This window comes from Poecilia reticulata, chromosome 7 (genome assembly GCF_904066995.2).
Source record: "Poecilia reticulata chromosome 7, P_reticulata-male-v2, whole genome shotgun sequence".
Classification (NCBI taxonomy): domain Eukaryota; kingdom Metazoa; phylum Chordata; class Actinopteri; order Cyprinodontiformes; family Poeciliidae; genus Poecilia; species Poecilia reticulata.
In genome coordinates, this window is record NC_088836.1 from 12,237,832 (window position 1) to 12,261,810 (window position 23,979).

Here is a 23,979-nt window from a genome sequence, read left to right on the forward strand (position 1 = left end):
ACCTTAGAGCCACTTAATGTGCAGAAGCAGCACCTGTCTCCGTAATGATCCAGTGCTGGCTGCGTACGTCCGTTTCCGCTCCCCCTTCGCCGTCTCTCGCTTTTACTGGAGAACAGAGATGAATTTGCTGATAACATCAACCTTAGTTGCCTGTTCTCATTCTGATGAAACTTGTAGTGATATATGGCGGCCTTGGCCACTGCAGGGGTTTTGAGTGTGTATTTGTGATTTTCCTGAGTCAGCGCATTTGTAGCACCTTAGGGAGCGACTAAGGACCTAAAGCACGAACCGCCGCGCCTGCTGCAGGAGAATGTTTGCATGCACACAAACATGTTGTATTAAAACTCCACATAAAACTGAGTGGATCCCACTTTTGAATAATAGATGCGGATTTTGCTAGATGTAACCATATATATCTGTGCATATGCATATATATATTTTTTTTCTATCAAAAATCTTAAACAGAAATAGCTTAGAACTTCTGTGGAGCACACATTCAGAAAAAAAGCGAATATGCAGAACTCGAGGCAAGAAGTTTACTTTTAATCCCCCCGTGGTATTTTTAGTAACATCTTTGTTTGCTTTTTTTTTTATGAGTAAGAACTGTTTCTGGGCCCTCCTAGGATTGCAACAACAACGAACAGCCAAACAGATCCTTGAGCAGGATACTAATGAGGACTAGATCCCCACGGGCTGCCTAGGTGACAGCGGAGATCTGCGCTGCAGCTGACAGAGGCACAGGCGACAGCGTTTGAGAGACAGTTCTGCGGCGGCGCGTAAGCACGCAAGAGCAGAGTGCTTTAGTGTTAAAAACACTGGACAGATCAAAACAGACCACTAGTGTGAGTGTATTTTGTCAAAGTGACGTAAGACCAGTCTGACCACCCTGCCAGATCAAAGTCACACGGATAAATACGGCCTTTAAAAGTTTAAGCCGAGCTCCTTTAGATGGTTTCTAATTGTGCGAGCTAGAGAACACACGACACGAGAACAATTAGAGCAAATGAGATGAACCTTGAATCAAAATAACATCCTCACGTTCAACTTTTGGAATTAAAGCAAATGTAAAGACGACTGTTAACAGCTGCAGTTTTTATGTTAACAAAGCTTTCTTCATGGGATTTACACGCATTTAAAATACACTACAAGGCACTGACAGTGACTGTGGCAATTAAATGGAGGCGAAAAGATGGAAGCCCGCTGTCTTCATGCCCCAGACTCATCCAACGCGGTGGAATCATAGCTCTGTATCAGCAAACCTGTACAAGGCTAATCCGGCGTTGCAGCTCGAGTGTGTGATGCAGCGATTTACAGATGGTGTGTGTGGGCAGCTAGCAGAGGATTTAAAGCAGAAACTCACACAGAGACTACCCCTGTGCAATGTGTATTTGAAGCACATCTTGTCTCACCATTAACATGCTGTGGACAATTTCAAGTCCGAATGAGTTTCTGGACTTCTTCTGTTGTTGAGCGCAGTTCCTCCCCGCCTGACGGCTATGATTAAAAATTAGGACAAAAGCAATGCAACTTATTTTTCCTCCGTAAGGGTTTCTATATGCCCTGCTAACTTTGACTTCACTCTTTCTCTCCTCCCACAAAGCTGCATTGATTTTGGAAAGCTCACATGGCAGAGAGAGAGAAAGATTTGTGAGTTTTGAAAGACCAGAGGCAACAAAGACAGTACCTTGTTTTTCAGGTTTTTTTCAGAACTGTTTTGAGAAAAAAGATTTCAAATGTATTCACAGAAAAATCTAGCTGCTAATTTGTGCTGTACTCAAAATTGCATATATTTGCAGTCTAGTAATTTATGCAAATGTGTGGCAGAGAAAATCTAGGTGTGAACAGGGGATGCAGAAGTCAGTGCTGTTATTAGGAGACAAAGAAAAGTCAGGAGCATCTGCTGCACAATCTGCAGTGCAAAAAGCAGCTTTACTTCATCATGTCTCTCTAACCTGAGTAATAGATTGATCAATATAATTTATGCAGATAAAAACATATAGAGTATTGCTATTGGATAGCGATATTATTGGACATGTTACACATATTGATCAGGTAACCCATTGGTTCTGCCATTCCAGCTGCGTGACCCGGACACAAAGAACAGCTCAGACTTAAGTCAACCTGCTTCAGTTTGTCATCAAATGTGAGTTGTACCTTTGTCCAATGAGGCATCAGGAGAGTTGAAGTCCATGAGGCTGCTGATTTCAGTCTTGTAGCAGAGGTCCGTGGTTGGGGGTTTCTGCTTGTGTTGAGGTGACGGATCTGTGCAAACACACACACAACAATAAGCGTTACTGTGATTTTTGACAAAAGGGGAATTTAGAAGTTAAAATAAAGAGAGGCTGGCATATGAATAGGAATGTGAGATAATACAAAGGCAAAAACAAAAGTGAGAAGCCAAGTGACACAGAGTCATCATGAATTAAAAAAAAAAAGAAATTCTACAAGGACCAAAAATAAGTGTAGTGTGATTAATACTACCACCACACCAGTCAACTCCACAAACCCCTCAGTGCTCACATAATTCATTATTTCTCTTCGCTCTGAATGCCACGCGGCTGACCGTTCATGCTGGCTCTGTAGGGAGAACCTGAACGCCTCGGCCAAAGCAAAAATCCTGCAAGCTTTTACAGTCAAAGCCAATCGAATACAGAAGGTAAAGACGTAAATGAACATCAGTGTTCTTTAGAACCGGGGGAGCATGATTCAATTCCTGGTGACATTCAGAGCTTCCTAATAGCGTTACTGGTTTCCATCAGTGGCGTGTGATAAATGCATATTGAATGGATTCCGTCAGATCAGCTCACATTAAAGTGCAGCTCAGTCACTTAGACGTGCAATCAGCTTTTGTAACACGTACAGCTGCCTTTTGTAGAGAATAACTTCTTTATAAGTCAAAGTAGGTAGAAAATGTAACATTTTAAACAATAAAATAAAATAAAACTGAATCTGCTCCTCATTGAGGTTCTCCTGCTCCTTTCTACCATCGTTCCACCACCCGCTTATTAAAATGCTTTTTACTGGTTGAATTACTTGCAGTAATTGAGCACAGATGTGTCTTGGAGCTCAAATTCAAGGGTTCCTTTGCTGTTAGTACAACAACATTTAAATTGGCTTACGGGGCTACAAGTTCAAATCTGGCAGTCTGATAAAGTAATTGTAACCAGAATGAGACTTTTTTTTTGTAAATATGTAATTTCTGTAACTGGCCTTTGACCAGCTAAACCCAACTGTCAGGTTTTTTTTTTCTTTCCTTGAATTATGTTAAAATTCACTCTGCATACGTTTCTGCAGGTTTCAGGCTGCTGCAGCTGCCTGCTGGCCTCGTGAAAAATATTTTATCTTTCTTGCATTGAGCCCTTGACAAGCCCTCACAGACGTTTAGAGACTCGAGGGAAAGTTGAAGAGCGTAGTGGAATAAATTCAGAGGAATGGGAAATACACGGCGACTGCTGATTAATAAAGGAGAGGAGAAGCTGGTGCAGAGGGAAAATTAGGAGAATATGCAAAAGAGCCAGCTTAGGCTGGGAATGACATTTTATTTACTGAATTATGCAAACACTGTACACGGATTTAAGACTAAATCTCTGCAGCACCTTTACGTCTCTAAATTACTTTTCAAAACGTGCATCCCTGCTTTGTGATCTTTACAAATTCAACAAAACTCTGCAGATTGACAGAACAAAAAAGATAAGTGTTGCCAGAAAAAAAAAAAAGATAATATTTCTTCTCATTGCTTCAATCTTTGCATTTAATGAGTATTCCTCAATAATGCCACTAGCCCTGACCTTGCAGCAGCTTTTGAAATCCCTTAGGAAGTCAAGTGAGGTTTGACTGTCTCTTTCAGCTCAGCAAACTCAAGTCAGACAAAAGCTCTATGTGGAGCTAATAATGCTGAAGAGCTGCAGAAGAAAAAAAAAAAAACTGAATAATGTCATATATTTTGCTGGACTGGTTCTCTGCGAGAGGCGCTGCACCTTGAAGGATATTGATGCTTTCCAAAAACCTTTATTAGTTTGCACTGGATAAATCATGTTTGGGGATGATCTGTTAAAGATTACAGATAAGAGCATCATTTCCTCTGTCTGTGTTCAGCTCGTTTCTGTCCGTTCCTCCTCATAAGCCAACAATATTGTTTTTCATGAAGCCAAAGAATTGTCCGGAGTGACCTCAGTGCAATGGATCTGCTAGAGGAGGTTCAACAGTCATGAAAAAAAATAAAATAAAATAAATAAAGCAATCCCACACACACTCCATCAATTCTAAAGTCGTAATTTGATTAATAATTTGATCTTTATGACGACATATATTTGGTTCAAACTCATATTAAATAAAAATGAATGTGTCTCTAATATGTACAAGATGGAAATTATGTAAAAAAGTAGAATTTCAAGTGTCATTTTTTTTTTTTTACTGTGCTGCATAAATAAGAAAATATACTCTTCCGCAAAAACTCTGCTCCTAATCCTTGTTGTTACTGATCTGTCTGTAAATGTATGACAGCTACAAACCTGAGCATTTTTTTTACTGTGCATGGTGATCAAAGCTGTTTTGCACAACATTTCGGTTTTCTTTACAATATGAGGGATTTTCACCCTTCGAAATTTATTACTGGGAAAGAGACACATTAAATCTCTGTCTGACATTTACAGCAAGTTCATAAAAAAGGAGAAACATTTTCTGCATAAAATTGACTAAAACACCAAAACATTTTACGAACACAACTATTGAGAGGTCAAAACATATCATAGGTGTCTTCTTATGCTCAGATTCGTAGACGATCGTTTGGCATGAAGAACACAGCTGAGGGCACAAGCTTTACTCACCAGCAGGTAGGTTTGAGGAGGATTTAAACTAGTTTTGGGGAAAAAAAAGAAATTAAATTTAACTGTGGAACTATAGTTTTAAGTGAGATCAGCTCATATCTGTTTGCAAGCAAAACCCTTTTTGAAAATGAAAGCAGAGTTTTGAGTGAGAGCAGCATCACAAATGAAGTAATCTTAATCTCAAAATGCATTCCCTCAGAATTTCAAATGGAAAAACTAATTGTCCTTTCTTAACCAAGCATTTTTAAGTTGCTGTGTTTTAAAGAGGATACATTTAATTGATTTTAAAAGCTTAAATTTGAGACTTGATATAGTCAAATGTCTCTTAAATCACAAAGGGACAAAAAAAAAAAGAAATCTTAACGGCACCATCCTTGATTTACAAGACATGTCGAAACCACAGTGTGAATTAAACATTGTTTATTGCTTGTAGTAAAAATCGGCATCCATTCATCAGCAGGGGAAGATAAAATAACTTCCAAAATGCAGTATTTGTGTCAAGCGAACTGGCTTTTTCACGTGCCGCTTTTCTCTAAAACCCTAATAAGAATCTGTAAAGCTTTATGACTTAGCATCAAACATTCAAAATTATCTTTATCAACAGTGAGCAGTTCACTGCCAACACAAACCAGGACACAAAAAGGAACTTGCCTGTGAGGACATGAGCAGTTATTTGTACCAAACACCAAACTAAAGGAATTATTTAAAGCTTGTAGACTTGTGATAGCAATTTGTTGTAACTGCATCTTATCCTCATTCTCCTGCTGTAAAAAAATAAAAATAAAATGAAAGGAAACAATTCCTTCAGCGCCTTCTTTGATATCTTAAAACACAGTAGTATGTCTTACACCATGATTACCCAGGTGTTTGAAGGAGTGTAAAAAGCCAACATTTCGCTAGAGTGTACAATAATAGACAAAACCCACATCTTGGAGAAAGTATAAAGCAGTGAAATGGAGCAAAATGAGGTTTCAAATTCCACTGAATGTTAAAAAAAAGCAGTTTTAAAAGTCCCAGTTCTATTGTTGATAGTTGGGTATTTTAAATCACTCCATGCTTTTGGAGTAAAACCACCATGAATGCTCTGCACTAGGAACCTCCCTGTTGTTCCTCTTCTCAGCAGGAGTAAAACACAACAAAGCGGCACTCTCAAAAAATAAAAAATAAAAAAAATGCAACAGCCAAGCTTATCTTACCTCACTGAGCCTGTGGGGGCAACTTTGTAGCTGGGCTGCTGTTTTTATTATGAATTCTAACATGATTAAAGAAAAACATTCAACAAAGTTGAGGGGATTTTTGATGGCTGATAAGTCATCACAATGCATTTACTTGGCTTTATCAGTATTGTTGTCCAAATTAAGTTGTGCAAATTACAGATTTGAATCAGTAACTTAGAACAGAAAATATCAGTTGTGGTTTATGTCACTGAATGAACAACGAGCCGCATTCTCAGTTCCTATCAAAACAAGGTAAAGCTCTCTTTTGAGCCACAACAAAAACAATCTTTATGAGTTTCTCTTTGAAAAAGTTTCATCTAGCAGGGATTAGCTGACTTTTGATAGAACACATTAAATCAGCATAAAATCACTGAGAGACTTTATATTATTTAAATCTACCTCTTCTGCGCCGTTTTAAAAATTCTGTGTGAGTTCTGACTCAGACCGAGTCTAATTGATGCTGATCTCTATGTGATTATAACACATAGTCAAAAGCTCGTAATGTTAAATTTGCCAGTAGTACAAAAAAAAAGAAAAAAAGAGAAAATCAGTTAATGTGTATTTGAGGTTTTACTCCTGATTCTGCCTTGTCCGTTCCTGTTCTCCTGTTCCTCTCCCCTTAATCTGTCATCTCCTGGGCTCTCGGGCTCCTCCGTCGTTACCTGTCCGTTTCTCTGGCCCATTTTTCCGTCATTCTTCTGTCAAATGGGGTTTCCCCCCCCCGGCTCGTGTGTGTGTGTCTCTCTCTCTCTCTCCTGAGCCAACTATACTTTATCTGCTGGCGCAGTGCAGGGAAAAGGAGGCGGGAGGAACAAAAGAAGACCGTAATGAGTCGTGGAAGGTGATTAAGAAATGAATGGACCCCGCTGCCGGAATCGTCGCCACACTGCCCATGTGCCCCGGCGCAGTCTGCAATCTGCAGATAGACACAATGCTCCACTTTTCTTGCGCCTGCCATTCGCCTTTAATTGTACAGACATTCACTGCTCCTGGAGCCTGCCGGACTTCAGATAAAGCTCATGTATTCATGCATTAATCACCGCCAGCCAGAACAGACCCTTCCCGAGTGCCTCACCTGCATCGAGACCCCAATTGAAGGCACCCTATAAATATCAAGCAGATAAACGAAACTAATGGAGCGGAGAGAAGCCAGTGCTTAACGTTCAGCCACCCACTCTAACCAGTCCCAGATTTCAAGATGCCTCGTTGTCAGTTCATATTATAATGAAAGGCTGCCGAATGCATGAGGCAGTCCATTCAAGGAAGTGTGTAGGCTGGGATGTTATTAGTTGGTGACACGACTCAGGAGACAATGAACTGTCGTTTGAGAGACTTTACTGGGGAGAAGTGGATTTTTGGTGAATGTCATTAAAAAAAAAAAGGAATAAATCACTCCGATATGCCGAGAAGTGATGTTCAGCCTGCTCAGGTTTATGACAGAGGCCTGAAAGAACGATAGTTTATAGAGTAGCTTTAGCACAGCTTCATTAGCACGTTCTTTGTGAATGGGATGTAAAAGTTTTCCAGGAGATACAGAGCCGCATCTCGGTTCCCATCAAAAACCGACAAATTGAAACGTACAGAAAAGAGTATTCATTTCATAGGCTTTCATGTAAACTTTACTCATCTCACCACCTCATTGCTGCCTGCGCCTATGAAAAGAAATGTCGTTTAAGTTGAATTAAATTACCAATGATAATGAGGGGAGCAAAGATCCCAGTGTGATAAGGTCTAAAATTATCTGCGGTTTAAATGGAAAAAAATGCTTGTAGTTTCAGAGAAATAGATGATCACAGCACTGCTTATAGCAGAAAATCAAATTTTTGTTTTTGTAAAATAAAAACAAAAAAGCACCCTGAAAAATTGCAAGATAACCTTCATGTCTGCAGATCATATCTGTAAGAATATATCACGTTTTGTTTGAGTTTTTTTTTTAAACACCAAAATATATTTTATTATATTTAGATTTTAACAAGAGGACAACATTTTTGAAAGGTCTGCTTTTGTTAACAACACAGTTTCACCACGTTTTTAAAAAATAATGTGTTATTTTTCTTCACTATCTGGCATGAAATCAGACTAAACTTCTTCCACTTCTAAAGTTTACATACAATTGGTTAGTATCAGGGAGAGTTGATGAATCGGGTCAGGCCACACCTGGAACACACAGTTTTTTTTTTTTTATAACACTATTGAGAAGTCAAAGGAAATTAGCAAAGATATCAGGAAGAGAATAGCAAAGCTGCACAAGTCCGGTTCAGCCCTGGAAACAATTTCCACATGCCTGTAGCTGCTCTATTCATCTTCTCAATCAACTATATCAGTGGTCCCCAACCTTTTTATTACTGCGGACCGGTCAAGACTTGAAAATTTTTGCTGCGGTCGTGGGGGGTCGGGGGGAATGAACCGTCAGATAAGGCTTCTGCATGTTGGTGTTCCCGCTAAAGCCTGAATATGTCAAATTTTGTTGTCTTGGCCCTTTTATCGCAGCCTGTAGGGTTTTCCCTGTCTGGGAATGAGACTAAAACCTGTTGAATGTGACAGGGAGCCAATCAGAAAGCGCGGTGACGTAAGAACAGAGGGGAATCCCAAACAGCTGACACGGCGCAACTGCGAGTCCGGTGGATATCGGAGATGATATGTGGAAATGTTTATTATTATATGTAAAGGTCATTATTATATATTATTGTGTTTATTCAGTTAAAAATGTTAACTATGAAAAAACAGCCACAGAGGTTTGGAGAATCGGCCGACAATTCTTAAATCTTTCCGTCTAAACCATACTTAAGACTCACAAGCTCTACTCCTCTCTTCTCAAGCGCAGCCCAAACGCTCTCTGACTCTGGTCGCTATGGTAAAGTTTACATATCCCTTCAAAATAAGATACAGATGCGCCACAAAAACAAACATTTTACTTTCGTGAAAACTTTAACTCACGATAATGGCTAACGAGAGCCCTGAGCTTGTTTCTCTGCAATGAAACGGTCCCATCTGGGAGTGATGAGAGACAATGACACCTGAGGTGTGTTGCTTAAGCACAGGGTGCTTGGTCTCTATGTCGAAGCACTTTGAAGCTTCATTGCCTCAGCCGGTCACCACATGTTACTCAGAGCGGGCTTGTAATGTGGGACTCACCTACAGGTCCGGGACAAATCCATTCTCCTGTCTCTTCTCTGGGCCTTTTCCCCTTTGCAAAAAAACTTTCCAAAGACATCTGCTCTGTTTCTTACTCATTTTGCTGCTTGTGGGCTCAGTGTTGGCGTGCAAGTAACCGAGAGAATCCGGTTAAAGGATTTTCAAAATAAAAGATCCTCCAGACTCAAATAATACATGAAACGGAAATATTCAATTATTTCTTGCGTGGCCCGGTACCAATTGGTCCGCGGACCGGTATCAGTCCGTGGACCGGGGGTTGGGGACCACTGAATTAAATAAAAGTGCAATTACGCTAAAACATAATATCTAAAACTACAAACAACTCTCAAAAGTGCATGTAGGTTTTGTTCTGGATAAATTTAGGACCTGTCATGTAATCCCACTACTTTTATGAGCAGTTTTATGGACCAATTATCTCTTCAAGTCATTGAAAAATGACTGAAGTGCAGTATTTTAAAAAGGGCCTCAGAGGATGTGTTTTCATACTAAAACAATAGCGAAGTATATTAATGTCACACATTCTTCTTTTCGGGCACTCCTCCATGCTTTATTATATAATGTTACATCAAACCCGTGTTTGACATTTCATCTAAAAGCCACTTACTGTACATACCACATGTTTTAAATGGAAAATGGAAATTACTACTTCTGTCACGTTAATGGGTTCCTAAATGAGCCTGTTCTAAAAGGAGAAGTTTGTGCCATCTATCTCTGACTAAATGGACTTAGTTTGGAATGCTTAGATTAAAAAATGAATCTGCACTATGTTAATTAATTTGAGTTGGAGGTCAGCTGCCATCAATGTTATTCATTTTTAATTTACAATGATGGAAAAGGTTGTTAGTTTGCTGTTGCATAAGCTGGTTAAAAAAAATTGAATATGAGATTTGTGCATTCTTCAAAAATTGATGAGCAGCGGTACGATATGTAGGCACAAACTGGTTTATCCGCGAGAATAAAATGGAAAGTTTGGAAGCCATTTGCAGTGAAATAGCAAAAACTATATTTATTAACCGAAGAAACATAATCATTAGATAGTTTTGAACTATAATATGTGTTGAAACCACAAAATCATCAACAAAGAATCAGGCATATAAATTTAGTCAAGAGGTCACTGCTATAAGTATTTTTCCAATAAAACCAGGCAAACACAACAGGACAGTATCAACGTCAGGAGTATTCATGTGTGTAGGGATCTGGGTCAGAGGGCATAAGTAGCTTTACAGGATGCAAAAAGTTTCACTAAAAGTCTGGCTTTAGATTTAGATTTATTTTTCCATGTCATCCCAAGAGGACCATAAAATGGCAGCAGAGTCAGCATACTGACACTTTTTGATAGGTTGTTTTCAAACCATAATGACAAATGCTATTCCAGAAATTGAGTTAATCCACGGCAGTTAACCTCTTACCCCCTAAGGGGGTATAAATAAATTTCCGCCTGACAAAAACACACAAAAGTAAATCACTTATAGCCTCACAGCTATTAGATTTAATAAGAAACTTTTGGTACCTCTGTAAAGGTAAGATGTCATAGAATGGTTTTCTGGTGTCAGCACCATTGTAGCTTTGACCCTGCCTGAAATATTAGGGACAAAATACAAAATATTTTGCATTTTTTTGAACCTCGCCAAAATTTTCTTTGAAATAAACATTGAAAACACTACCAAAATATTATTTGTAGCACAAAAAAGTAGTACAGACTTTTAAATCTAAATGTTGTGTAAAAGTATACCAAATTTGGACTCAATCAGATGAATCATATTTATTTTAGAATGGTATTAGTGAGAAATTTCTTAGGCGGAGAGGCCATTTTGGCACATTTATCCAAAATGTCACCAAACTGTGCCAAATGTGTTTTTTACATCAATACTGGGGGTTTGTTAAAATTAAATAGCTTATTACCATCTAATGACACTTTCTACATATAATATAACCATTGGTCATGACATTTACCCCATTTATATGCAAAATGTACCATTATGCACAGTGTAATATGTATAATAATGATGATGTGAAAGCTCTTTCTTTGACTCCAAATAGAAAACTTTTATTGAAACAAGATAAAACAGTCAAAAATACTTTTTGAATAATTTAAAAGAGCAAATAAACAATTTTGAAAATCCACCACCACCATCACCACCAAAAAATGGACATCTTACCTCAAAGAAGGTGAAGAATCAAGAGAGGTGGGGGAGGTGGGGGGAGGTTCAGCGTCACCCGAGCTTGATGGTTCGGCTTCCACTCGACTATAAATAAAAATAAAGTATTTGAAGAATTAGAGGTTTATTACAAAGTAATGAACCAAAGTAAACATGAAATCCTTATTAGTAAAATAAAACATATTTTAGTAAAACATAAGTAAACAAATAACCACGTGGTTTTACTTCCTGCCGTTATTACAAGCATATAATCACTGAAATTAATAAATAAATAGAACCAAAACATCAAATATTTTGTGTGAAATTGCGGGGGGAAACTTACACATCACCGAGATCAAGTCTGTCAGCTGTGTCCGGCTCTTCCTCTTCCTCCTCCTCCGAATCCCACCAGCTATCAGAAGAGCCAGCTCCACTCGTAGCAAATCGGAAAACCGTTGTTGTTCAAAAGCCTTCAAAAGCCTCTAAATCGTCCAGTTTCTGCTGCTATGATCGATTTATCATAAAAAAAATCAAAACTGAACTCACGGAACCGAGATAACTCCACGTGCTCAGACTCCCGTATACCACACGTGCTTATGCACGGAGAGCCACGGAGAGCGCACCGAGAACGCGCCGAGAACGCATAAATTACGCACACATTTAGATCGGGTTCCGGAAAATACCTCATGATTTTGCATAGCCGACATCTTGTGCCATACTCTGAGAGTCTTTCCACTCTCACGTGAAGCCATAAAATGGCCGTGATGATCAGCTGATCGGGGGTTTTCCGGGCAGTTGCGTCATCGCCCGAGGACCTTTAAATCTCATCAGCTGTTTTTAAATAGCTCTAAAATCTTAACATTTTGGGCAAAACCTTTATGCGGAATAGTTTTTGAAAGATTAAAGCCTCTTTTAGCGGATAATAATAAAAAAAAAAATTTAAAGGTACACGGAGCCTTTGTTTACAGAGCGAGTCGAGGTCACATGGCAGCTGTACCCATCGTTGGGTCCGTCGGGCTTAATGCTAACTGTGCTACATGGACAAATCACTGATACAAGATGTTAGAAATAATTGGTGTCAGGAGTTTAAAGGAAAGGTTTGCAAAAATCAAAGAAAAGTACATTCTGATCAGTTTGCTACATTGTGTGTAGTGCTGATGTAATATCAAAATTATTACCATGTGAACACATTTACTTAAATCAGAATATTAGCTAACTTTTGTATGACTGGGTTGTATCTAATTTAAAAACTTGAGTTTCTTAGCCCAGAGCTGATAATTATAATCAATCCTTATTAGATTAAGTCTAAATATAGCTAAGCAATTCAGGGCTTTAGAGGGTAAATGTTTTGTGCAAATATGTAAAAATAGTAGTTTGCTCCTCTGACTAAATGGCATGATGAATCTATACTGTGTTACGTAAATCTTAACGTCGTGTTTTGTTTTGTTTTTTTAACACAGGTCTGTGCAGAGATGTGTGTGTGTGGGGGGGTGTGCGTGCGTGTGTGTGTGTGTGTGTGTGTGTGTGTGTGTGTGTGTGTGTGTGTGTGTGTGTGTGCACCGATGCAAACAAATCAATAACACTTATTCTCTACAGTAGCTTTCCACTGTAGAACAAAAAAGACCCAAACACACAAATCTTCTCCGTTTCTACAAAGCTCGCCTCGTCCTCTCCTTCTAAGCCGTCCGATGCGATACGAGTGCCTTCTTCCTGCTCCGCTCTGCTCTCTTCAAGCTGCATCTCACCAACAGCTGATAAGAACTCATTACTTTTGCTTTCTTTGCTGACTGTAGATCAGCATCCACGTCCTCCTGTCCAAAGGCTCCCTGCTCTCCACCTCCACATCCCAGATTAACAAGCCATCTTGACCTTTTCGTGACTTCATCCTCTCCTTTCATCAGCTTTTTGCTTTCAGCTACATTCTCCGTCTGCCCTTTCTTTGCCTGTTCCTCCGTCACTATTTTGAACTTTATGTTTTTAAATGTGAGAAAAAGAAATGGGAAAATAGTCAAAGCTGACTGAACCTCAAAGACGGGGAGACAATTACTTTTTCTACTTTTCCAAACAAAAAAAAAGAGCAAACGTGTTCACACAGCCTGTTTGTCTTCAACGTTTAACATTGAATATTGTCTCTAGTAAATAGAGACAATATGATGTGGTCATATGGTCATTTAAAGGAATCACAATGCAGTATTAGATGAAGATTGTGATGTCATATTCATAACTATCTACAATGAAAAAACTATATAAAAAATGTGTAGACCCTCAGAGTTGCTTAGGCCTCCTGAAATAGTTGCCATTGACAACCACATCTGTGTGCGTCTTCAGAATGGAAAATAATGGTGTAATATTTTAATCCTCCATGATCTAATTCTGGTGTGTGCAAGCCAAACGGGAGTGAAGACGGCATTCTAATGGTTTCATGCAGCAGCAAATTTAGAATCTTGAGTCTATAAAAAAGAAAATCTGGTCTCTTGCCAGGATGTGAAAATACAGACATTAAATCATATTTAAACTGAATGATGATTGGAATCAGACAATTATTAGCTTTTTTTTTTTTCCCTAATCCCCCATGATCGAGTTCTGGTATCTACACAGAATTTGCACATTTTTATTTGCAAGACCAACACGAGTAAAGAAGGCAATAAAAAATTTTTTATGCAGAAGCAAATTTAAGCTCCTGAGAAAGAAAATATTTTCTCTAGCCATATGCTCAGCTGGCAGACTACAGAAACTACTGTAAGTCATTTTTAAACTGGAATCGCACAGCTTTTAGATTTTACTGCCCTGATTAGTGACTGGACAGGCATGAAATCTAAATTCCCATTTTCTTCTGGTCAGTAAACAGATCAGTGCCAACAGGAAATCTCTAGCAACGCTCTTCTTTAAAGAGGCCATATGAAAGAAATACTGAAATTTAGCTGTTTAAGTTTGTTTTTTGAAATTAGGTGCAACATTTTGCAACCAAAAGAACCTTTGCAGTTAAGTTAGGCCACAAAAAAGTTAGCAAGATGAGACTTCAGAAGGTACCAGCAAAATTGCTCTGTTATATTTAAAAGCATTTCACGTCTGTGTGTAATAGAAAATGCTAATGTAATAAAAGAAGCTAAAGTCCATGTAAAATGTAACATTTTTAATAATTGTCTTTATTGTAAAATACTATTACTGCTTTGCTTTGCTTTGTCACGTCATTGTGTGATGTTACTTCTGCTCCTAATATAAATATTTAATAAACGACTGACAGACGAAGATGAGAAAAAATATTGTCAGTGGTGGTGTTGTTATAAAGTAGCTGTAAAAAACCAAACCAAAATCAGAAAGTGTCTAATTCAGATTGGTGCTTTTGTGATCAAATGTTTGTTTTATATTATTTATCAATTCTTCAGCATATTGTTTGTTTTAAGATAAAACTTCTTGTTGTCCTTTCTAAAGTGGATAAATCTTTGCATAGACTATCTGATGTAGGGCTGTTGTAAAAGAATATTTTAGTAATCGACTCTACAGATCATTTTTACAGTTAATCGAGTAATCGGAGATCTCTCTCGAATCATTCGAGGAATTGCGACAACCCTAATATGATGTCATAACATCAGGCAACAAACTTCTCCTGCTTCATCCAGTTAAATAAATTAGATATTATTTTACTTATCATTTTAAAATCCATGAAAGCCAATACAATGAATCAATTAAGTTGAAAGCAGTTAGTATTAATAGTAGTTATTTTTAGATTTCATAGTTATTTGCCGAAGCATAATATTTAGCTCGTAATGTTCATCATAATGGTTGGGAAGTTTTAAAGGTCAAATGATAAAAAGCAGTGGACCAAAAGTTCATAGAGTAAGAATTCGGCCATTTTTTTAATGGCTCAAGGTTCAACGGGCAAGAGGGAAATAATAGGCTGCTGTAGTAAAATAAATAAACATTTTAAAAATGGGCAATAAACACCTTGAACAATTAATAACGGACTAAACAACTGCATGTGATTTTGTAGGAATTCAACCATGCTGTGAACGATGCACTTTGAATATAATGGTTGAATCTACCAATTATGCTGCCAATTACATTTTTTCCAGATTGTGTCAGTTTAGGAATTAACATGCCTCAGTGTGATTTAATGTCTGAACTGAGGAAACAGTGTTTAAGAAGCAAAACAGTTGTAATGGTACGTAAAAAGGTACAAACCTTTGAAGCAATGTGACAAAATTCAGAAATGGGACACAAAACAGAGAAAAAGGAGTCGAGAACCATCAAGAGTTTTTTTGTGTGCACAATATGTTTTCTACTGAAGATGTTTGAGCCATTATTTTATTGCAAAGACATAAAGAGGTCTGCGTATTGCAGAAAAACATGCAGTACAACTAATTATGCATCTGCTATAAGTAGTCTTCTGAAGTGGTACCTAGTGGCCCACTCATTGAATATGCTTGTTTGAATTTTAACACGTAGAACCAGGATAAGGATAAAGTATCTATATTAAATGCTGTTTGAGGATGAAAACAGCAGAATGAAAATACAATTTGCATGAGTTTATATTGTACCTGCTGTGCTGTCAGAGCAGATCACTGAAATGTATTCAGGGTTTAGAACTGGAATGGAGCACAAATATCAAAGGTCATGTTCTAGGAATAATGCCACACACTCTAGTATAACCAGGTATTACTGGAGTAGCAGACTACTTCTCTTTTTGCTTTATTTTTGTCAGTAACATGTACATTTTCATGAGCCACAGTGAGGCCTGTTTACTACTTGACCTGTAAAAAAAACAAACAAACAAACAAAAAAAAAGCGCATCTGAGCACATTAAGCAAACTACTAAGTCTGACAAAGCAACTCAGCTCGGCCCCAGACGAGCAACAAGGTCAACGGCATCAATTTGTCTACAAAGGGTTGGTGGAGCAGTGGTGAACCCAGTGGCCTTTAGGGCTGCAGGTTATATTGCAAATTTATCGTTATCGCAATATCACTGTTGGCAATACACATATCGAGAAGAAATAAGTGTTAGATAATTGTTAAAGTGCCATGCATTTAGGTTTTCTGTGTCTGTAATGTATTTTGTAAAACTTTTGGTTTAATTCAGCACAGAATGTTGCAATAGGTCAAGAGGCAGTAAGGAGTTCAGAGATGCACACTAACTTGGACTAAATGTCAACTTGCCACTAAATGCATCTGCCATTAATTGTTGTACTGTGTTATTTTCAGTGCCAATGTTGTTGCTATAGAACAATAGAATAAAAAAAACATCTCATCAACAGTTAAATATGGCATTAAAATATTGGCATTAAAAGAAAACAATCTGTCAACTTAAATTCATCTTCTCCATTCAAAGAGCTCATGTGTTTCTGCTTAGCTCTACTGGGTTCTCACTGCTAGAACAATCTAGGCGTGACCGTCTCTCCTCGTCTTAAAATAATTTAGCATCCTGTTTATTTGACCAGTCAGTGGCATGCAGGTTTAATGTCTTCCCTAATTGCAACTTCTGGCATTTGATGTCCCGTTTACAAAGGGCTGGGCTCTTCATTAAGCCCTGAAAAGTTGGCTCACTGGGACATCTGCCAGGTGTTTTCAAACTTATTTATAACAATGAACGCATAAACGAGCAGCTCCTCACGTAAGTGCAGTTGTGCTGCTCCAGCAACTACTGAGGAATCTTGAGCTGGGAAATTGAATCTGGAGCTTGTCATACAGAGTGTGTTATACTTTGTGTTACAAGTGCTGCGGTGGGAGCTTTAGCTTCAGATATAAATCCATATTGTTTTGATATGTAGGATGCAAATACAAGTACAGCCACTTATTTAAATACCCTGTATAAAAGTAAAATAAGATTTCTTGTTTTTCTCAATAATTCAGTTGCTTACTTAAAATTAGTTCAGTATTTGGTGTAACTACTTTTCAAGTGGTAGGATTTTGATCACTTTGGTCTCCTTTCACAAGCTTCTCACAATAGTTTGCTGGAATTTTAGCCCATATCTCTTGACATAATTCACTTGGTGTAATTGAGCTTGGCTTATGGGCCACCTTTTTATTTCTGCCAATGAGATCACAGCTTTGTGCTGACCACAAAAACATTGCTTTTGTTTTTCTTGAACCAATTTGTAAGCAAAAATTACAGAAATTAAAGTATCAGCTTTAATTGTCTTGAGATGTTGCCTCAATGTTTATCTAGATAATATTCTTTACACTAGTGCACTTTTTGAAGTTGTAGTTTCAGTCATTGGGAATTGTCAACCTAAAGATTTTTTTTTTCTCACGCACATGGATGGATGCATGGATGGATCCTGACTCGAGTTGCTCATCAGATTGCTCTTAGAAGGGAAAAAAACACACTTTTCCTCCACTAGAGAGCTACAAACAAATCAAACAGGTTAACCAATGTTCCGTGAAGCTCTCACAACATAATGATACCAAAGCTGCACTACTTATACCACGTCTCTCCCTCCAAAACAAATTGCCAGTAAAGCATCATTTACCCCCACTTCAAGGCCTGCCAACTGACTGCATAAAACTTTTAGTGGTGATGCTACACATCAAGCAAAATCATTAAATAACTCAGCAGCTCTGCCTGAAACTAGAGAAAAATCGTGCTACAAGAATCCCAAATGGTGATAACGATATTTACTTCGAGCTCTGGAGACATGAGATATGAATGATGGGGCAAATTACCCAACACTGTTTCTTGTCGACAAGCCCATAAATGATCCAAAGAGCATGTGTTTCATTCACACAAGGGGTGGGCGTTTGTTGTATAGTTTATCTTTTAATGTAAATAAATTGTTTTAATGATTTATCATCGTCACTATAAATTTGAATTAATGATAACCAAGTAAATTTGATTAAATCCAGTCATTGTGTGCAGTTTAGTGACATAAAACAAGCTTCTTGATGTAAGTGGCGTCCTGATTAAATCTTTTTCAATGTGGGAATGTTTTTAACAGTATTTGTGTTTGTGGCAATATATGCTCTACCATGCAGTCACAGCCACACGTTTACCTAAAAAAAAAAAAAAGCAGTACATACTTTATTTTACCCTCATTTCTATTGTTGTCACAATAGTACCACAAAATACTGTGATATGAATCTAATTCCATATCTCCCACACCTTGTTTCAAACAAGGTTTGCCTGGGAAGAGTTTGACAGGCAGATACAAGAACAATATTGAACTTTATTAGGTTTATCTGAAAGTAAAATAAGCCAAAATGAATTTAGACTGAAAAAAAAACAAACTGTTGTACATTAAGAGGACATTTTTTATTTTTTTGAATGATTGTAGTATTACTCATGGTTAATCCATGCACACTCTATATGTTTATATTAACTGATATTAATAGAGATTGTTCAGATTACACACATTGCTTCAAATTCTCAAATTATGAGTATTGCAAAACAAATTGCAAAATTTTGTCACTGAAGAGCAAAAGTATATGAGAACATAAGGTTTGAGCTTTAACAGTCAATATGTCTCCTAGGCCCTTTTCGCGTGCCATAGAGTACAGTAAAGTCTTCTGTATGAGCTGACTTGACGCGAAACCATAAAGAAGATGAACACTCCAAACGATTTGGGTCACATATATAAAACTGTCCTCCAGGATTTGAACAATGAGCACCTTGGTGTCTTTAATGCGTATCTCTGTCTACCTTAAGCACAAATAATGATCCAAAGCTGCTTTAAAGTTTAGCCATAATCTTGCAGCATCTTCCAGATGCCCATGTCACAGCCGTTAGATTTTTTTTCTTTTTCTTTTAAACACATCACTAAATCACTCAGCGCCAGCAGCAGTGAGGTGGAAATCCTTCAGCCTTGTTTCAGAGCTTTATTGATTTGTAAATGAGTAAATCGGGGATTGAGCGGATCGCTCGTAGCCTGAGGGAAAAACTCTGCGTTGGTTTGGGACGTGCAGCAGCCAGCACCTAAATCAGCATTTATGCGAGAGCAGCATTTTTGCTCACCTGTAAAAAAAAAATTAAAATATTTAAAACTTGTGTAAGCACTACTAGTAGCAGCACCTTCATTGTTATCCATGCAGAGATTATTCTATCTTGGAAATAAAGCCAAAGGAAAATTTTTTTGTTTGTTTGTTTTTTTTCCTCGTCTTTATGTTCAGTGATAGGAAAATGAAAAAAAAAAAAAAAGTAGGCAACTTAAGGAGGTTTTAGAGGAAATCTGAGAGCGTCTGGGTCACTGCAGGTCTGAAGCTAACAAGCTCCTAAGAGACAGTTTCAATTGGGGTTGGCACCAGCGTGGCCACATTGCTCAATGTGCCATGAAAGAACAAATCGGAAAACTCGGTGGCTGCTAAATGTTTCCTTCTATGATGGGCTGAATGAACTACAAGCCAGCCAATAAAACTCACACTCTGAACCACCTACAGTCTCTAAAGCTCTGTGATAATGCTATACATACAACTTTGCACTGATATTGTCACCTCCATTGGATAATATATGCAAAACATGCAAAACCTCAATTTTAAATGCAGGATTTCTTCCTCAAGGCTGACGGCAGCTGTGAGGTTCAGGGTGTTTCTTCAATGCAGTGCAATTACAGATGCAGATTTAGGGATTAAACACATTTACGACTTTTGCTCCAAAACGAAATCTCTCTTTTGGAGTTACCATGACACTTCTGCACATGTCTCATATATTTCTGTGATAGAATATTAAAGTTAAGAAAAGTACTTAATACATCTCTGATGGTTAACTACAAAAGATAATCATTTAAAGGTAATTATCTTAGGTCTATATTAGCAGTCATCTTTTTTTACTGCACCTGCCGCATAAAATCAAAATTTCATTTTCATGCAGATTTCCCACTGTTCTCTAAACACAAATTAGAGCACGCTTCGTGAGTTTTGGATTGCCTTTGCTGGATTTCAGTTCACATTCAAATTCATTTTAGGGTTACTTGATTTGTTTTGAACTCTCTTAACAGTTTTGTCATCTGAACTATTGCACCCAAGTATCCCACACTGATCTTTCAGGTCAGTAGACCAGATGTTTAAATAGTCCAAACTGACGGAGCGTTTCCTGCAGCAGAGCCAAATATATGACATTCTTTGTCATTGTACATTAAACTGGTCTTTGCTTCATGTTTTTAAATACAGAACAGACTTTTCCACGTTGGTTTGAGCCAGTCTGAGTTGCTTACTGTGACCTTACTTGACATCATTCTAGTACTACTTGTTTGAATTTCTGTAAATGTCTCAATTATTTACCTGTACAAATCTTCTGTTAATGTGTTATTCCTTGGCTTTTCTCTGTTTTGTTTGATTTATTTTTCTTTGTTTAGCACTTTGGTTTCTATGCACCACAAATTTGGAACAAACTTCCAGAAAACTGTAAAACAGCTGAAACACTGGTTGCCTTTAAATCTCAACTTAAAACTCACCTGTTTAGAGTTGCTTATGGCTAAATTGCGGGTTTTAATGTCTTAGGTTTGAGAATCCTTGTATGATGTCGCTCTGCTAAAACTCTGTTCGAGGAGACCCCATAAGGGCAAGTCCTCACGTGGATCGATGTTTTTAATGTTTTTATCTTTACATTTAATAATGTTTTTATCTTTTTTTAAATCTTTTTCTAAATCTCTCTCATTCTGTTTTTATTTTATTTTAATTATGTAATGCACTTTGAAATGCCTTGCTGCTGAAATGTGCTGTACGAATAAAATTTGATTTGATTTTGATTTGATTTGGTCAGTATATCTGCAATTTTTGAAGTGTTTTGAAAATAAAATTGTATAACCTGACATGGTTTGGTAAATAAGACAAACTTACGGCAAATAACCTTGTGTTCAAACAGGCTCAGAAGATATTGGTGCAGGAGCCTTTTAAATTTGATTGTACTGACGTATTTTAGGTGAGAGCAGAGTTTTGAGTGAGGCTAGTACAACACCTGAGAGTAAAAATAAGGACTTACTGTCTTATCCATAAAGCTGGGATGGAATGGACTTTAATCTCAATTGACTATGTACGCTTTCAGGTTTCAAAAACAAAACTCCTCCATACATGAACCCAGGTGCATGAAAGGCTGTCTGACCATTGACATGGCTCATCACATATATTTCTCATTCTTACAATCCGTGAGTCAAGGTAAGTGAGCAGAGGCACTAAAAAAAATCTAACATTTTTGCTTGATCCACAGCATAAATTGCTCGCTTTGAATATACTATCAAAATTTGACATGGATTGGCAAAACAATATTCACCTTTAGATAAACATTTCGAAGTGTGAATAAGCTGCAGTGCTTGTATTAATCCCTGAAGGGAGATTAGGCTCCCTGCTGCCTAATGTCAGTAAAGATACTTTGGATTCTGTTGTCGACTCGTATCTCAAAGGTTCTTGCTACCAGCACCAAGTCACTAATAGCTTTGAAAATGACCACCAAGAAAATCAAGCTACCACAGCATTGAGGAAAGTGGACTATTAAATGAGAAGATTTCATTAAACACCACAGAAGACCTCGTATAAAATCCCTCTTTGATCTCTAGTCCTCTTAAAGAAACCTCCAAAACGCTCTCCATTGCAGGCACCCGCAGCCTGCTTTTCCCTCAATTCTCCATACCCTAAGATTGGCCTTCACACATTTACAGCCTGTGTGCTGCAGCAGAAAACTCTAGCAGCAAACACGGTGATATAAGCTGTCACTGCGAGGAGCTTCTAGGTAAAGAAGTGGAGGGAGTTGTTAAGTGCAGTGCTTACTCTGTGTTAACATGTCTTTCTGCCTGCCACCAACAAAACACATTGTTTTGTGTAAACAGCAGCAGCAGATAGAAAGGCTGCGCTGCGGCTTCTTTAAGCCTTGACACTGGCAACTTCCTGACCTCAACCAAGTGACTTGTTTTCTTTCTTTTTTTGTTCTCTTGCTGCTCTACAACTGTCATTTTCAGGCTGTTACCTTTCCACACTTATTTGTCTCACTGCTGCTAAAACCACAAGAGGTCACAATTACATCAATAGAGAAAAATATTAATTGCCTTTAGAATCGGATCTTAATGTTTGGCAGAAATATTTCTTCTCTTTTAAGCACCTTAAAAACCTGAGGCAACGTCCCACACTAATAAATGAGGTTTATTGCTCTGAATTGGAAATAATGCATTACTTCTGTAAATAACAATCAAGTCAATTTATGAAATTAGACTCTTATCTTGGAAACTCAGCTCAAAGATACACTAGATGTGATGCTAAAAATGTTCTCCCTTATTTATTAGAATTGCTGCTAGTCTAGCAGCAATTTTAGTGTCTTCAGTGAGGAATGAGTAAAACTACAGGCAAAATGGTGAAGAAGTAGGAAGTAAATTAGGTTACAATGTGCCGGATGTTGTGGTTCTCCAATCAGGGCACTATTAGAAACCAAACAAGTTTAACAAGTTTTATGCAGTGGCACTTGAACTACTTCTGGGGAATAAAAAAATAAAATAAAATGTTAGACAAAAGAGGTTTATTCAATATTTTTCTTTGTCCGTTACTTATGAAATTTTGTTCCTGATGCATCCAAAACAGCAGTATGGTAAGCTGACTGGGACACGAAGATGGAGCAGTCAGTCACTTGTTCAGGTCACAAACCACCCACAGTCAGGTCTCACCCCATAGGTCAGAGGGCACGGAGCTTTAAACTCTCGATAATACCAACTGATCTTTCGTGTCATGAACGCAGACTGCGTGGAGTCTGCGTTCATGTACATTTTGTACTTGTTCGAATCAGAGCATTTCTTAGGTTGAATAACAATTAGCTTGAGCTCACCGTGTTTCACTTGGAGACTTGTCAGCTGATTTAGTCTGAAACCCGACTTTGGTCTGGGGGACATAAACAGCAAAGGTTAAAGGAGAAGCACACTACCCTCTTGGGGCTTTCGATCATTGCGACTATCCTTTAGCAGCACCCGTCTGTTTTCTACAGCCTCGACACCTGTGTCCTAGTTGGTAGCCCTAAATATGTCACCAGAGTAAACCCACAGACCTGACACAGTGCTGACCCGCATCAAGAACCACCAGAGACCTTCTTCCTCCCTACATGCCATCTCTTCACATTTCTGTCTTCCATGTACTTATGCTCATAACTCTGTTTTCTACCACTCACAGATGCCATTCATTCTCTCTCTGGGAACATCTCTCCAGTGTCATGCTGTGTACTGTAGGAGGCAAAAGAAGTTGCCACTAGTAAAAACTAGTAAAAACAGGAGAACATGTTTTTTTGTAAAGAAGCTTAAGACGTGGCCGGCGTCTGGATTCCTTCTGTGGTTTGGTTAAAATAAAATATACAGACACGCCCCTACAGCACATCTTTCTTCAGATTGCTCTCCTTTTAGATTAGTCTCACCCTCAGTCAAAGTGTTACTTTGAAACTGACTTCCTTTATATCTCTAATTTTCTCCCACCACGTCTCTGGCTTTCTCTGCACTCTTCTAGAGTGAGGTGTCCCTCCATGAATCACTGTCACTCTGAGCTGTCCTTCACCTTAAGTACTTGCACAACAAGTCAGCAGTTTTTTTGCAACTGAGGTTTTCTTCATTATCTTTTTCTCACATTCTCCTCACACTGTCCCACATCTGCCTTGTTTTGGAGAATGTAGATGCACTGTTTTAAGTAAGGAATAGGCTTTCTTTACAACTTAGTCATCTTCTTATATTTTACAATATTAAATATTAAATTCCA

General features: G+C 38.0%; 1 protein-coding gene across 5 annotated transcripts in view; it reads right to left on the reverse strand.

Moving 5' to 3' along the window:
* The window catches only part of LOC103467993 (kazrin), a 168,293-nt gene that overhangs the window by 51,918 nt on the left and 92,396 nt on the right, over positions 1-23,979 (reverse strand). For all 5 annotated transcript variants that reach the window (XR_014088174.1, XR_014088173.1, XM_017305778.2 and 2 more), the window contains exon 4: positions 2,155-2,262. Coding sequence is in view for 3 of the 5 variants with exons in the window: in XM_017305778.2 (XP_017161267.1) it covers positions 2,155-2,262 (108 nt within the window). In the remaining 2 variants the exon portion in view is untranslated. The remainder of the gene's footprint in view (positions 1-2,154; positions 2,263-23,979) is intronic.